The sequence below is a fragment of the Orussus abietinus genome, unplaced genomic scaffold (assembly GCF_000612105.2).
Source record: "Orussus abietinus isolate OABI.00-Male unplaced genomic scaffold, Oabi_2.0 scaffold192, whole genome shotgun sequence".
Lineage (NCBI taxonomy): Eukaryota > Metazoa > Arthropoda > Insecta > Hymenoptera > Orussidae > Orussus > Orussus abietinus.
In genome coordinates this window covers 162,430-179,831 of record NW_019394461.1, presented here as the reverse complement: position 1 = coordinate 179,831, position 17,402 = coordinate 162,430, and the positions used below count along the sequence as shown (strand labels likewise).

Here is a 17,402-nt window from a genome sequence, read left to right as displayed (position 1 = left end):
TGTATATATGTGCCCATAATTATGAAAGTGGTCTAAGTCAAAATTAAAAAAAAAAATGAGTTTATCATTTATTTCACGCCATATTATTTCAAACGAAATTAATTCAATGTAATTTCGAAGCAAAAAATATATGACTTAGACCATTTTCATAATTATGGGCACATATATGAGAAGTCAAATCGTTGGAGAAAGTATTCTCTGGATTGGGGGTACCGATTAGTTTCAAATTTTCCCACAGGAATATGGAGGCGCTAAGGTAGGGCTTGGCAATTTATAAACTCTACCTGCCAGGAGTACTTGACGCGACACTCTCTTTCCTCTTTAGATCTTCCTAGAAGCTCGTAAAAGTCCTCGTAACCTTTTAAACGTTCCAATGGCGGCGTCCAATTTTCCGCATCCTGCCAGGAATATGTCGGCGAGATGTCTCCTTTGTCTTTGTCTTTATACAAGAACCTCACATCTCTTTCGGAAGAATGATTGACATCGTTGTTTACATTCTTTATTGGCACTTTGTTAATGGTGGCGCCACTATTTGACTGTATAGTTGGAATCCCCAAATTCCCAAAAGTACTAAAATCATTTTCCATTTTTTTCCCTGGATTTTTCCCAAAATTATTCCGGCAATTTGTATCCTTCTCTTTCTTTTGTTCATGTACAGCGTTAACAATTGATTGTACAGTTGGTACTCCGTCATTGCTTATGTAATCTTTCAATTTACTCAGGCCATTTTCGATTTTTCTTCCAGAATTTTTTTTTAAATTGTGCGAAGGGGTTACATTTTTCTCTTTTTCGTTTTCATGAACAGCGCTCTGGACGTTAGTGTCTATTTCATGAGTTTTCAGGGTTGCTTTCATGAATTTCGAAAGTGGTTCGCCAATTGTCGCGTCTTGAGAACCGTTTAACTCTCGACTCTTCCGCGCGCCAGTGGCGCCACTTCTTCCGAAATCTCCGGAGGATATTTCGTCCTTTTGGAGTCGAATTTCAGGAGTTTCCAAAGGATTAGACTTCCTGAAACGTAGAGGAATTTCTTTTTTATGGCGATTTTCATGAAACTTCTGTCTGATATCTCACCTTTTGTGGCGTCCCTGGAGTTTAAGTTTTTCACTGCTGCGTTTTGAAAAACTTCCACCTCGCGTTGAATCCTTAGGGAATAAGATCTGCCGTCTAGACGAGAAGGAGAAACTCTCCCGAGAAAGTCTGCTAGGGAATTCCAAGGGTTTTCCCCCAGGAGTGTCGACCTCGAAATTCCCTAGGGTTTTATTTCTCCCTGGTGGGGATTTCGTGAACGTTTTCGAGGAAGCTTTTTCGCGTCGAGACTTTATCGAGATCATAGCAGAATTCTAAAAGAACGGATTTACTGTATTAGGAAATATAAGGGTGTTCATAACCTCACTTAATTTCTTCCTCCTTTACTAAACCAAGCAGGTTACTTTAGTAATTAAGACTATTAGTTGTAACTAAGTTAGTTAGTCTCTCCGAAGGCATTAGTCTTTGATAACTGTAATGTATGTTTCAAGAATTTGAAAATTTTGACAAATTTTGACACGTTGGCAATTTAGTTTGTTTAATAGTTAGATGAATTTGAAGTTGATCGATTATGGACGCTAAGGAAAGCAAAGAAAGTATACAAGGTGTAACAAAATTTTTGTCCACGGTTTAAATGATTACGTTTCCATCGTGCTCCTAAATCCGGGATTTATCGGATCTGGATATTCAGTAAATCGTACGTCGCTATCGCATTAATAAATACGCAGATTCGATCGACTCTTAAATTCGGATTTACTAGGTTTGGTTTTAACAAATCCTGGATTTTGAGTACGATGGAGACGTAGTTAATCATTAGTACATTTAGGTCCGGTTCCACAACTTGTTTACACCGGGTGTGAATCTATTGTAAACCAATTAAACTCTGATTAACCAGTTTATACGAGGTTTAAACCTGCTGTGGATTAATTAAACTCCGGTTAACTTGCGTTTAATTGGTCTATATGCGGTTTAAACCTACTGTAAACCACTTTAACTCTGGTTAATTCGAGTTTGATTGATTTATACACTGATTAAACCTCCTGTAAACCACTTAAACTCTGATTAACCAGTTTATACGAGGTTTAAACCTGCCGTGGATTAATTAAACTCCGGTTAACTTGCGTTTATTTGGTTTACACTCGGTTTAAACCTGCTGTAAACCACTTTAACTCTGGTTAATTCGAGTTTAATTGATTTATACACTGTTTAAACCTCCTGTAAACCACTTAAACTCGGGTTAACTCAAATTGTGGAACCGGTCCTTGTATCGGTTTTATAAATTGTTATAAAACGGCAGTGTCTATAAATTTTAAAGAGTTTAATTTCGAGTAGTATAATCGAAAATGTTACGGTAATTTAAAGATCCCTGGAAAACTTCTATTTAAATTAAGTTTTAAAAATAATTTATTACCTCCAATAAATAATATTCATAAAATCAAGGTACGTTTTAGCTGAAAATAGTTCCTCTTTAATTTATGATTTCTTGAGTTTCGTTTTTAATTCCTTTATAATTATTGAGAGAAATTATGACACCGTTTTTTTAAATAAATAATACTCTGTTGTATTCATCTAGAAAAACAATCGTATTAAGTTTTGCTCGTGCCTTTACAATTTCCTGCAATGTTCATTAAGGAATTATTCACAAAAAGTCATGTACAAATTGGAATTTGGTAAACATTTCTTACGGTTAAAGGAAACGCTTAACTACGAATGAAAAATATATTCGAAGGAATGGAACTTTTTTACTCCGCAGTGCGTTCAGTTTAACGATTTGCCTTTGAGCAACCTGAGATAATGAATAGAGAGCGAGATTGAGTCATGTGAAGTTTAAAATATATGCCGGGTGTTTCAGACCTCGTGAACAAGAAATACGTGACGATAAAATCTATTTAATTTTGAAGAATAATATCTAACGCAGACTTGGATTCCAATTGTAGTTTTAAAACTACAGTAGTTTAAGGTTAAGTGAAAATAACCCTCAAATCAGTCGACTCGAATAAGACACTTTTTTCCTACGGATATTGTACCGAACCGTCTTCATTTCGTCTTAAACTACTGCAGTGTTTGAAACTACAATTCGGAGTCAAGTTTGCATCGGACATTCCTTTTCAGAATTAAACAGAGATTATCGCCATATATTTTTTGTCCTCAAGGTCTGAGACACTCTAAATATAAAAAAAAATGAGAGCACAAAGGTTTAAATATTCTTATTCAATTAAATAATGTCTACGAGTCTTGCTATATGATTTAAAAAGTCCTTAATTTAGATCCTAGCTTTGTGTCGCATGCAATAATGTCGAAGTCACTTCGCTGAGATCGTGGCATGAAGAATGAACACTTCGGTGGATTAGATCGCAATTAATCGCCATTAGAGGCAGATTTGAAGGGTCTCGTGGAATCTGGAGCTCCCTTGATTTGTCTGAAATTAAAAGCAAAGTGGTTACGAGGAGGAAAATGTTTATGATTCGTATGAAATTAATCGAAGAATGGTTACGAGGAGGAAAATGTTTATGATTCGTATGAAATTAATCAAAGAATGGTTGCGAGGAGGAAAATGTTTATGATTTGTCTGAAATTAATCGAAGAATGGTTACGAGGAGGAAAATATTTATGATTCGTCTGAAATTCATCGAAGAATGGTTACGAGAAGGTAAATGTTCATGATTTGTCTGAAATTAATCGAAGAATGGTTACGAGGAGGAAAATGTTCATGATTTGTCTGAAATTAATCGAAGAATGGTTACGAGGAGGAAAATGTTTATGATTCGTCTGAAATTAATCGAAGAATGGTTACGAGAAGGTAAATGTTCATAATTTGTCTGAAATTAATTGAAGAATGGTTATGAGGAGTACTTAATAAATTCATATATTAATGATAAAATAAAAGGTGAACGATCAATTTTATGCATTACGTAAAGAGAAGTGGTTGCGTCACAGACAAGTTCATGCGCCTCAAATTCTGGGTTTCTTTACTTCAATTGGTAATTCAAAGTGAAAGATAATATTTAATTACCTGCAGTTGCATTCAGCAAGTAAGATAATTCCTCTTGCGTGGAAACATATTGGAAGTCTTCCCCACAGGCTCCTTTCATTACTGCAACAACGTCCGATCGAGGATTGTAAAAGTAGAGTCCTTGTTTGCGATTCTTAAATTCGCTTATCAGAGCGGAGATTCCCTAGGGGAGAAATAATAACTTATTAAATATTTGCACAGCCTAAGAAATTATTCAATTCATTTTTAATACCGATTCGTTTACCCAGGCAACCCATGAAGTGGAATATACGTAAATTAATCGTATAAATTAGGTCTATAGGTATAGCAAATGTATATCGTCTATCATCCACCTAAAAGAATATCTAAAGGATATATATAAATATCTACGTCTATTGTAGATGAAAATTATATATCCACTATTGATCTACAAATATCCACTTATTTCTTTACGCATATAAAATATATATTTATTTATTATTATTAATTTACGAATATTCCATGTTCTGCGGTGCCTGGGTATTTACTCAAATGTGCAAGTGCGTATGTATTTGGCGCGAAACTCTGCCGAGTTCTTTACTGATACTTCAGATGCGCTTATTTACTTTTCAAGTCGTATTAAAAAATGCTAGAGAATTATTGTTCCTTTGAAATTTTCTTGCATACCTTTGCAGCTGTAAAATCAGCTCCTAAAACGTATCGGCAGTCGACAACGACCGGAAGTTGGCTGGAACCTTCTTTTCTGCCTGCTTGGCCGACACATTGTTTGATAAAGTCAATAGCAGGGAAATACATACTGTTTCCGGGAGTCACTAATAAATATTCTGCGTTGGCCTCTGTCTGAAATGAAAAAGAAAAAAAAAGGAATTATAATACGCGGCTCTACTCGAGGTACTTTAAGGTTAAGTGAAACCCTCCTCAAATCAGTAGACTCGAATAAGAGACTTTTTTTTTAAGGGTATTATCCGAAACTTTAAACACATGACTCGTGAACACCTAGGAATTATCCTGACACTTTGAAAATTTGGTTAAAAAAAAAAATGTATTAACTTAGCCCAGACCAGAACCAAAATGGCGTCGAGCACGCGTATATCGATCGATATACAATTATCGAAGGCTCTGATATGAGAATCGAAAGGGTCAGGAGAATTTTACGACAATTTAGAACACTCTGGTAATCGATAAACTCGCATTTGAATGGGATAAAGGCAAAAAAAGTGTTGTATGCGCTTGTATGCTAAAACGATGGGAATACGAGGTCTCGGAGTGAAAATTTAATTGACCTGGAATTCGCAGATGGCGCAGGGGGTCTCTCTGCAGTCAATTAGGGCCCCAGAAATCATGAATCCAGAGGATTTCTGGAGTTTTACTTCGATTTCTTTATAATTATTGTACGAAAACGACAGGTGGAGTATGCCATTTGGTACAATAAACAATATAATTCGACATAGCTGTTAATATAAAAACGAACGTCGGCAACGCAGGGGCAACGTCGGGTTAGGTTAGGTTGTATAGCCTATGTCGCCTCTTTTACTTTGCGCGTTTAATGGTGGAGGGCTTACGAGACACTTTTCGACGTGGATCGTCAAAAGTGGCCACCGAGGAGTTTTTAGTGGGTGCAAGTCCTACACAAGTCCGTTAGGGATTTTCTCCTCGTAAAAAAAAGAAACAAAGGGTTAGGTTAGGTTGGATAGCCTATGTCGCCTCTTTTACTTCGCGCGTTTCATGGTGGAGGGCTTACGAGACACTTTTCGACGTGGATCGTCAAAAGTGGCCACCGAGGAGTTTTTAGTGGGTGCAAGTCCTACACAAGTCCGTTAGGGATTTTCTCCTCGTAAAAAAAAGAAACAAAGGGTTAGGTTAGGTTGGATAGCCTATGTCGCCTCTTTTACTCCGCGCGTTTCACGGTGGAGGGCTTACGAGACACTTTTCGACGTGGATCGTTGGCCTTGCAGAAGGGTAGAGCAGGAACATGAGATTAATGCTGACTCCCACCAGGATTCCGTACTCCACTCCGATGATCAGACAGAAGACGAAGGTAGCAAAAGTCGGGATTAGATCCTTCTTGCTGGAGCGCCACATCAGCTTGACGACTTCGTACTCAATCATGTAGATTACGGCGCAAATGATCACCGCGGCCAGGGAAGCTGGAAGGACAAAATGAGAACAGCTGATCATCGTGATCCGAGAAATAGGAGGGAAATAATTGGGATTTCAGGGGGGCACTTCACCTTAACCCTTTGGGCGCTAAGTACTTTCGGCGTAAGGGCGAATTTCGTCAGGGCGTACTAGGGATATTCGACCAAACGTCGGACGCACATATGCGTCGACAGCGCTCAAAGGGTTAAGGTGATGTTCCAACACCCTTGCGAGATGCATGCGAACCTTTCGGAATGTAATGGAAGTATGGAGTGAGCAGACTCAGAGCCAGGAGTATGAGGAGCCCCGTGTAGATGCCCCCCATGGGCGTCCTGACGCCGCTTGCGTGGTTCACGGCGGATCTGCTGAAGGACCCGGTGACCGGCATGGCGCTGGCGAAGGACCCGAGGACGTTGCAGATCCCCAGAGTCAGCAACTCCTGGGTGGCGTCGACGTTATCGCCGTTGGCGAAGGCCTTGGCTATGGCGACGTTCCCGAGGACTCCGATTATCGGCACCAGGACTATCGAGGGGCCCAGCTCGGTGCACATCTCCAGGAAGCCGAGGGTCCTGTTCCGCACTTCCGTGGTGAACGGCGGCAGCCCGAAGGGCGGAAGTCCGGATTTAACGGGGCCCGTCAGGGCGAAATACGCCTGTGCTCTGCTGTTGCCCTCCATTTTGTACGCGATAGTCGAACAGACGACGACTATTATCGCGTTCCTTGCCGTCGAGGTCAGCCATATTGTCTTCATAGCCACTTGCTGACGTCTCGTTGGCTTCTCTCCACGTTTGCATAGTCGCAGGTCTTTCATTTTCTGGAAAAGTTTATGGTATTCGTTGTTATCATGATTATTATAGTCGTTGTAGTAATAATAATGATGATGATGTATCTGATGAATGATAGTAATAATAATAACAACAGTTAAAGTGACAATGACAATGACGGTGATGGTGGCGATGACGATGATGATTATAATCATAATAATACATTGTCTTTATTGAATATTGTTATAGTTATAATGAATATTGTCACGCTTGCAACGCAATTTAATAGTCAGTTTTGTTATCATTACCGTCGTCACCTTCATTATATTCGTCATCGTCATCGTCATCATCACGATGAATATTTTTAATCGTCTGTATTGAACCTAATTATAGTCATAATGAATATTGTGACGCTTACAATGCAATTTGATAGTCAGCATTGTTATCATTATCGTCATCACCTTCATTATATTCGTCATCGTCATCATCACGATGACTATTTTTAATCGTCTTTATTCCATCTAATAATAGTCATAATTGATATTGTGACGATTGCAATGCAATTTGACAGTCAGTATTGTTATCATTATCGTCGTCACCTTCATTATATTCGTCATCGTCATCGTCATCATCACGATGAATATTTTTAATCGTCTGTACTGAACTTAATTATAGTCATAATGAATATTGTGACGCTAGCAATGTAATTTGATAGTCAGTATTGTTATCATTATCGTCGTCACCTTCATTATATTCGTCATCGTCATCGTCATAATCATCATCATCACCAGTATCATCGTCGTCGGACTTATTAATCGTTTTTATTGTATAATATGAGCATAAATTGTGGAATTGGAGGGATGCATGACATAATTACCCTAAAAAGTAAGAGAACGATGATGCATGACAAACTCATCCCAGTGTCCCAGAGGTTGACGTGTCCTATATTTTGGAAAACCTTCGCCAGGGTTTCGAGAAACCCTGAAGCCGTGATTTTCAGACCCAGTAACCCTTTCAGTTGGGATACGACGATGATCACCGATGTTGCCGACGTAAAGCCCACCGTCACTGGTATCGATATGAAATCGATAAGTACACCTATAAAACAAAATATTTTCCAAAGATAAAAATTTGAAAAATATTTATAAACAAATTGTAAAAAAAATTAAAATTTCACGGGTGTCGGAACTTCCCTTATAGCCTCTACATTCGTTTTGTAAAGTTTGAAACGATTCGGTGCACCCAGTTAGGAGAAAAGTGCTAAAAACGAGATCTCTTTGATGCTATTTTCAAAATACCTTAAGCTATGAAATACTAAAGAAGTCAGACAATATTGTGTTTTGGCGATAAAACATACCGAGCCTCAAGAAAGCCATCAATAGTTGCATACATCCGGTCAGGAATGCCAAAAGTATGGCAAAGTCAACATTTCGACCTTGAACATACTCATGGGTCATTAAAGCCATCAGTGCGGTAGGACCAATGGTGATGTCCTTGCAGGAGCCGAAAAGGACGTACACCATGGCGCCCATAAAAGCGGAGTAGAGGCCATACTGCGAAAAGATAGCAAATCACATAAACCTAAGAAACGTGAAAAAAGAAAGAACCCCGAAAAAGAGAAAAATTTCATCTTAAGTTCGTAAAACCTCAAAATTTGGGGTTAATAATCGCGCAACAGCATTCCCCGAAAAAAGTTGAACAATTAATCCCTTTGCGCGAATTGAATCGAGCGGCTAATTCGGCTACAAAACGCCGTTTAGTTCCGTAGCACGTGACCGGCGCGCCAGCCAATCGCAGCGCTGCGCCGCTCAAGGTCACTCCAGGCCACGCCCACTAGGTCTCACCTCAGCGATTGAAACGCGATTTGCGGGCAAGTTAACGGCGTTGGGGATTTTTTGTTTGCGGATTCAGGGTCTGGCTTCTGGCAAGGAATATATGCCGGCATCGGTGATCTATTAGTTTAGCGGAATTCCGTAAAATATATGTATTTAGGTCGGTTATTTATTCACCTGAGGTTCTAGACCTGCTAAAGTGGCGTAAGCGAGTCCTTGGGGGATTACAGTGAGGCCGACCGTAATGCCGGCGATTATGTCGCTGAAGAACTTTTCGGAGTCGTATTGCGGAAGCCAGGAGAAAATCGGAACTCGTTTCTTAACGAGCTTCCGGAAATTTACGCTCGTCTTTAATCGAGGCTTCTCCTTGACCGCCATTTTGGTGTCCCCTGTCTTCTGGAAGAAAGATTGAAGTTATAGGAAAACGCATTTACGCTTTTCACCAACAAATTCTATTAGGTGGATGTATAAGTATTGACGTGTTTTTATACGTTACGCTACGTATTAAAAAATGTCATTACTTATGCATCCACCCAGTATGTGCAGAGCTGGGTAATTATCTCAATCGAATCCATTTGAAATGCATCTTAAATGTAAAATAGCATTTTTTAGTTTGTATTTTAACCCTTTTAGTGACAGTCAATGATATGACGCCATTTTACAAGCGCTAAAAGGGTTAAATAAAAACGTAAAAGTATTTTGGATTTTCTATTTTTCATAGAGTTTGAATATATGTAATAATTTAAAGTATTAAATAGTTTTCACCTGAAGTTTTGGACTATCAGTGGCCTCACTTATGTAGAGTCGTCTTGAGTCTCAATCTTTGTGAAGAAACTTGTAATCCATTTCGATGTTCCTTAAAAAAATCGACATCGGTTTTGCCTGCCACAAAAAGACATTTTTATGCCATATGAGGGACTATATTTAATATAATGTACTATGATTACTAAATTTAAACCTGGAAATGTAGGAATATTGGCTGTGCTTGAATTCATTAAACCTTCAGAATTTTATTCAAGATGGCGGCGCAGTAATTTTTTGTTCATCATGCTTAAGCGACATTTGGTAAGAAAAAGAACGAAATGAAAAGCACTCTGGATACTTAAAACGAATTTTTGAATATATCTGTTAATGATTTTAGAGAATCAAAGAATTTTTATAGTAAATTATACGTGTAATAGGAATTTTTCATCTCTGAAAGCTTTTTTCAAGATGTCGGCACATTAATTGGACGTTCGTTTCGTTTAAGCAATATCTGTTTGAAAGAACAACAAAAACACGATTCAGATACTTCAAATATATTTTCTCCACGAATCTGGGAATGATTTCAGAGACACCATGAAATTTCGCTGGTAAATATTGCACGCAACTCTAAATTTCGAATTCCTTGAATCTCTTTCAAGATGGCGGCGTAGTACGTTCACTCTTATTAAGCAATATCTGTTTGAAAAAACAACAAAAACACGATTCAGATACTTCAAATATATTTTCTCCACGAATCTGGGAATGATTTCAGAGACACCATGTCATTTCGCTGGTATATATTGGATGCAACTCTAAATTTCGAATTCCTTGAATCTCTTTCAAGATGGCGGCGTAGTACGTTCACTCTTATTAAGCAATATTTGTATAATAAACAACAGAAACGCGATTAAGATACTTGAAATATATTTTTAAATGAATCCAGAATTGATTTCGAAGAAATCAAGAAAGTTTCGGACAGTTTGTTCAAATACCCTTAAAAAAAAGTGTTGTATTCGAATCGACTGATTTGAAGGGTGTTTCACCTTAAAAAAATAGTGAAACTTACTTTTGAGACAGCCCTCGTATATCCTTTAGATATTTTTTTAGGTGAATGATAGACGATATACATTTGCTATACCTATAGACCTTATTTAGAGGATTAATTTACGTATATTCCACTTCATGGGGTAGGTTAGCTTAGAGCGTCTTTCAAGATGGCGGCTTAAGAGCGAACACTCAGGTTTTCTTGTGCGGCCTTTTTATGTCTCACGAGTCTGAGTCCGTTCAAGGAAAGGTTTAAATGTCTTCCATGGGGTTTTTGTTAACGATAACGAGCTAAGTTATCCGGAATGGCAGAAAATGGAAGACAGGGTCGAAGCATTGAGGAATGCATTTCCATGGCGGATGTTGTTGCAGAGGTTTACCTGCTCAACGACCTTCTCTTTTTATTTGCAACTGTTACGCAAATCGACTACATGAATTTCACCTTTCTAGGCCACGAGCACGATATGTCGTGCTTCGAGATTTCCTTTGACATTTTCGAATAAGAAAATGCCATGCGATAAGGGAGAACAAAAAATAACGATTATTAAATTCGTTTATTTTTTTTTACACGCTCAAGCTTGAATTATTATTATGAACATTTCGAAAGAAAATCTGGATTTATATATATTTATCCCAATTTCGAGAATATTTTGTTAAGTCAGTTATTGTTTATGATTTTTCTTAATATTTACTTTAATGCGCGAATGAAGTAAAAGGTAAACGTTGAAAACAATTGAATGTTAAGAACAGTTTTCAATTATATTTGCGTAGAAATTTCCATGTGTGTGAAGCTTGAAGTTTTTGTTGTTGAAGATTTTATTTTAAAAAGGGATTGTAGGAATTGAAAGTGTCATTAATTGACATAATGTTGGTTTGCGAAAGTTCCTTGACGTCGTATTGTCTGCAAAGTGGGTTTTTATTTAATGGTCCATTCAATGGAAGAATCACGTGCTTGAATAACACTTGTAGAGGTTAATTTGTCAATAGGTTCAATTAAGACGAGATCATTGCCAGTATCATGCGATTTTGTACCACAATAGCGTAATTTCATGCACAATTGTGTAATTGCGGACATTTGACGCGATACTCTACCAAATTTCTTGTTAAGAAACATTTTTCGTAGAATGTACTTGGCGGGAAGCTCTACCATGTTTCTTTACATAATTCAAAATATTTACACATTCTTTCCGCCTTAACTGATATGAAAATGGCGAAAGAAAGTCGCGCCGAATTATTCCCTGCCTCAGCAGGAATTGTTAATCACAAGTCGTGCAAATTGTTTAAACAATTTATGCACCTGTCAGATATCTCTTTGGCTCTGATAAGTACGAAAGAAAATGCCTAGCAATTTTTCCAGTTACTTTTGCAGTGTCCAGGTCGCGTCAAATGTATTTGGCGCGAAACTCTATCTGCATTTCGTTCAAATATATTTGGCGTGAAACTCTACCAAGCTTTTTGGTATAATTCGTCACATTTATACACTTTTCATCCTAACCGATACGAAAATTGCGAAAGAAAAGTCGTGTCGAATTATTTCTTGCCCCAAGAAAAGTAATCACAGTTCGTAAATTTATGGACTATTTTAAATAATGAATGGACTATTTAAAATAATGTATGCACTATTTTAAATAATTTATGCACCTGTTAGATATCTCTTCGGCTCTGATAAGTACGAAAGAAAATGCCTAGCAATTTTTCCAGTTACTTTTGCAGTGTCCAAGTCGCGTGAAATGTATTTGGCGCGAAACTCTACCTGCATTTCGTTCAAATATATTTGGCGCGAAACTCTACCAAGCTTTTTGGTATAATTTTTGGTATATAAAACATTTATACACTTTCCATCCTAACCGATATGAAAATTGCGAAAGAAAGTCGCGTCGAATTATTTCCTGCCCCAGGAAAATTAATCACAATTCGTAAATTAATATACTATTTTAAATAATTTATGCACCTGTCAGATATCTCTTCGGCTCTGATAAGTACGAAAGAAAATGCCTAGCAATTTCCAGATACTTCAAATATATTTTCTCCACGAATCTGGGAATGATTTCAGAGACACCATGAAATTTCGCTGGTAAATATTGCACGCAACTCTAAATTTCGAATTCCTTGAATCTCTTTCAAGATGGCGGCGTAGTACGTTCACTCTTATTAAGCAATATTTGTATAATAAACAACAGAANGATATGAAAATTGCGAAAGAAAAGTCGCACCGAATTATTTCCTGCCCCAGGAAAATTAATCACAATTCGTAAATTAATATACTATTTTAAATAATTTATGCACCTGCCAGATATCTCTTCGGCTTCGATAAGTACGAAAGAAAATGCCTTGCAATTTCTCCATTCACTTTTGCGGTGCACAATCGCGCAAAGAGTCGGTCGAATCGGAGAACGGTCGGATTTGTGACTGGCCTGGTGGACGACATGCCGACTTACATTAGACCGTCCACCTCTCCACCGGCTCTCTGTACATTTCGCGTAACGCTAGTCGGAGATAAGTGCCTCCTACTCTTTTCCTTTTTTTTCTTCGCCGCATAACAAGCGACCAATTCTTCTCGACCGCCGATTCGGTTCGCTCCGGAAAAACTGGAGCGGCTTTCTTGCGCTCGTTCCGCGCACGGACAGTTTCCGCCTGAAAACTCGCTTTCTAAATTCAGAATGACAAAAGTCGATCGGCCATTTTGTTCTCCGTTTTAAACCGAAGAGAAAGTTCCTTTTGCAAAATTTTGAAAGATTCCTGGTTTTCGAGATATTTTAAGTTGCGTTTTGTAATCATGCGACGGTTCCAACGGAAAGTAGCAGTGGATCCAGCGGAAATTTTAAACCCTCATTTTATTACCAACAGTTTTTCTCATTTTGCAAGGAATTTTAAATTTCGCTCGTTTCGCGCAAAACTATATCTGCTTGAAAACACGCTTTTTAAAATCAGAATGACAAAAGTCGATCGGCCATTTTGTTCCCCGTTTGAAACTGAAGAAAAAGTTCTTTTTGCAAAATTTCGAAAGATTCTTGGTTTTTGAGATATTTTAATTTGCGATTGTCCAATGAGGTGGTGGTTCCAACGGAAAGTAGCAGCGGATCCAACGGAAATTTTAAACCTTCATTTTATTACCGATAATTTGCTCATTTAGCAAGGAATTTTAAATTTCGCTCGTTTCGCGCTTAAGATAAATGCAAAATTATTTTAACCTGAAAATTCGCTTTTTAAAATCAGAATTACAAAAGTCGATCGGCCATTTTGTTCCCCGTTTTAAACTGAAGAAAAAGTTCCTTTTGCAAAATTTCGAAAGATTCCTGGTTATCGAGATATTTTAAATAGCGATTGTCCAATCATGCGACGGTTCCAACGGAAAGTAGCAGGGGATCCAACGGAAATTTAAATCCCCCGTTTAATTCCTGTCTCTCTCTGCCTCGCAATTATTAACATAATTTTACTTTACTTTCATTCTTATTTAAGTAGGTTAGTGGGTTGCGAATATGTTTTAATCCCTGCGAACTTGAGAATTACCTAACGAGCTTTGAGTTCCGACAACATGAAATCAGCAATTGTAATATGCCAGATAAAAAATTCATAAATGTTAGTAGAACGTTTCTAATAATCTCTTTTGATAAGAGGGAATCGTTTAACAATTCTGTGAAATTCATCGCAGTAATTCATGTCGCCATGTGCAACACGAGTTACAGAGTAATTATTATTTAATTATTTACGCAGTATGTACACTTATTTACTATTTACTAACGTAGACGTTTAATCAAAGTATTGTTGCCCAATCAGCGTTAATAAGGCGTTAATGAATTATCGTGTCAGTAAATGACTCTCCGAATAATCTCAATTACATATTAACGTCCAAATTGCATTTAAAAAATTTCTTCCTTGTATCGTAATGTAATTATAACATGCATTGTCTAAATATCATAAAAGTCGGAGTAATAACTGTGCCACATTTTCTCTGAAACATGAAAAACATGCGCAATTAAAAGATTAATCTCACTCGTATGTACATTAAGTATGTTAATGAATTCCCGTTGATAACGATTAATCTCAATGTAAACAATGTTTATCCCTGACCATGTGGAATATCGTGGAATATTATTCAAGAAACTCATTCCTTTAAAACATCATTTTTTTATTTTTAGTAACTTTATCCAAACCTGACTCGATAAAACATTTACCTCGTTTTAAGACATTTATTCAAATCAATGTTAATATTATTTAAGTTCATTGGCATCGGTTATCAAACAAGAGTAAAGATGTTGAGGTTATGTCGTCTGACTACCTCTAACCTCCAAAAAGAATTCTCATTAATGACCTAACCTCACTCGAGACATACCAGAGTGCATCAGCGCATTTAGGTTATATACGTTTCCAGGTAGGCCAAAAACCGCACCTGATTACGTACCTAACCTCAATTTACCGAATTAGTCGGGACGCACGTTTCTCGAGGAATCACGAAAACCGGTTTTTACCGTTAAGTGAAAATTTACGCGTGTCAGAGATTATGGAGTCACGTGACTTGGTATGAAAAAATACCAGGGACGCGGATCGGCGACTCGACTCCGACCGCGTCCGTATGTACACTGATGGACATGAATGCATAGTCTGTGGACAGTGAGACTGGGCCATGATGGGTAGACATTTATGTTCGTTAGTGTACACACTCGCCGCGCCGATCGCGGCGGTGGAGACGTAGGAGGGGCGGCTCGATATCGACGTCGGTGGAGCGGACCTAATTTTGTGAGGCACTAATCTCGAGCGATTACGCCATCGACGACCTTTACCGACATTTTGTTGGCATTTTCTCTTTTTACTGCCGGTCACGTATAGGAATCGATGGGAAGTGGATAGTAGTGGAGGGGATAGGTCTTACGCAAAGCAAATGTATGATGTGCCGCCATCTAGCGGCGCGAAGGTGAAGTTGGTTCACATTTAGCATGGACACGTACCATTATACGATGCCAGGGATAAAACCGAGGATGTTACGGGAATTTAAAAATCCTTGGAGAATTTAGGAGAATTTTAGAGAACTCTGAGAATTTGTATCTATAATAATTTATTGATTTTAATAAGGTAATGGTGGTAAGGTGCTTTTTTTAGCTGAAAATGGCGTCATGAGAAGGTTCCTTTCTCTGCCTAACCTCCTTTTGACACATATACGTGTGTATATATTATAGCAACAAAACCTGATGGGGGAATTATTAAATTCAATATCGAATAAATACCGACGGTGGAGATTTAGTAAATGTAATATTAAGATTCGGTTCCATGACTCTAGTTAACCGGAGTTTAATTGGTTTACAGCAGGTTTATACCCGGTTTAAACTTGCTATAAATCACTTAAACGCCGATTAACTAGAGTTGTGGAACCGAAAGATCAGAAGCGGGAAATTCAAACGTAAACAATGTTTATAGGAATTTTATTTTCTACTGTTCACCTGCAGAATATATTGCACAATGTATTAACTTTATTTCGCATATATACGCGATGTACACCATATATGATAAGACGTGTTTATCAGCTACAGCCCTGTACACCAAACCGAAGGCCGAACCCTGAGATATTTCGCCGGTATACTAAAAGTATTCGTTTTAATCCATAGATCATAAAGACGAATAATGTCAATATTGACAAATGTGTTCTGAACCTGACTGAAGCAAAGGAGAGTGTTATAGGTTATGAAAAGGCTTCGGTACAAGTGAGGGTATATTTTTTATAACCGTTTTAAGGAGTTATGAAAGGGTCTATATACACCAAACCGTCAAAATATTAATAAATAATACTTTTTTCCAAACTGGGTACACCAAATAATCTGAAACTCCAGCACGTGATTAAGGAGGTCCTAATAAAAGTCTTAAAACTCGGGAAATTTCATTTTTCGTTAAAATTTTTCTCGGTTCGTGCCCGGGATAAATAATTTTTCATGAAAAAATGAAATTTCCCGAGTCTCAAGACCTTCATTAGGGCCTCCATAATCACGTGTTAAATTTTAAAATTATTCCCTGCACAAAACGGAACAAAAGTTTCGAAATATTGTCTTTCTGATATGAACTTTTTTTTTAATAATATTTAAGGAGTTTAATTCTTGGTTTTCACGGGAAGGATATTATTTCCAGGGTTTGGTATGAGGTAAAAAGTGATTTTATCCTTTCTCGTAAGTATTTCCGGTGCCTTTTTCTGGACGTTTAGGCGTTGTCCTTCGAAAAAAAAGGATTCCTCTGGTGTTAGGTGTTCCGGCGATTCTTTCGCAAGGACCAGCTTCCTAAAAACGCTTCTTGATCTGGCCTTGTGTCTATAAAAAGGCTGGTGACTTCATCGTCAAACCTTTACAAGGCATGAAAAAGGTCCACGCGTTCTTTCAAGTGCTCCTATTCCGTTTCTACGTACCGAGAAAGTTTCTTTCAGAAAAATGAGTCAGCTGTTCCCTCACGAAACTTCCTGGCAGGAGAAAATCCAGACGTTTAGCTGATTTGTCATGGTGGAAAAAAGGGAAGTCCCAGATTTTCTACTTCGTCTTTTAACATTTGTAGAGAATTGGGTCCTCTTCCCATCATCATCCAAGTTCGATCAATCATCACTCGGCAAAGAGAGATTTTTCTGCAAATGTACTTGGCGCGAAACTCTACATACCGGGAATGTTTCTTTCAGAAAAATCAGTCAGCTGTTCCATCACGAAACTCCCAGGAGAAAATCCAGACGCTTAGCTGATTTGTCATGGTGGAAAAAAAGGGAAGTCCCAGATCTTCTACTTCGTCTTTTAACATTTGTAGAAAATTGGATCTTCTTCCCGTGTGCGTTTTTTACGATTCGTGGTAGCCATTTGATTTTATAGCTGGCTAGTGATCTCGAAATCTGCAGAAATC

At 37.9% G+C, this 17,402-nt stretch overlaps 2 protein-coding genes across 6 annotated transcripts; both read right to left on the bottom strand.

Moving 5' to 3' along the window:
* Nucleotides 1-204: 204 nt before the first annotated feature.
* LOC105695983 lies at nt 205-2,483 on the bottom strand. The gene is made up of 2 exons (XM_023432454.1): nt 1,072-2,483; nt 205-1,008 (listed from the first exon to the last, which is right to left on the bottom strand). The coding sequence occupies exons 1-2, from the start codon at nt 1,329-1,331 to the stop codon at nt 252-254; spliced, it is 1,017 nt and encodes a 338-aa protein (XP_023288222.1). The 5' UTR covers nt 1,332-2,483; the 3' UTR covers nt 205-251.
* Nucleotides 2,484-2,561: 78 nt separating this feature from the next.
* On the bottom strand, nt 2,562-15,088 carry LOC105695982 (sodium-independent sulfate anion transporter). Of its 5 annotated transcripts, none has more exons than XM_012418075.1 (10): nt 14,944-15,088; nt 9,519-9,635; nt 8,931-9,146; nt 8,279-8,474; nt 7,799-8,019; nt 6,404-6,971; nt 5,939-6,165; nt 4,685-4,858; nt 4,040-4,202; nt 2,562-3,445 (listed from the first exon to the last, which is right to left on the bottom strand). In XM_012418075.1, exons 3-10 carry the CDS (start codon nt 9,129-9,131, stop codon nt 3,297-3,299), a joined length of 1,899 nt encoding a protein of 632 aa, XP_012273498.1. In that variant the 5' UTR covers nt 9,132-9,146; nt 9,519-9,635; nt 14,944-15,088; the 3' UTR covers nt 2,562-3,296. The 5 variants fall into 5 exon arrangements, with proteins under 5 accessions (XP_012273498.1, XP_012273499.1, XP_012273500.1 ...); XM_012418076.1 differs by having other exon boundaries at nt 14,959-15,088; XM_012418077.1 differs by lacking the exon at nt 14,944-15,088 and adding an exon at nt 12,828-13,506 and having other exon boundaries at nt 8,931-9,142.
* Between the last annotated feature and the right edge of the window lie 2,314 nt (nt 15,089-17,402).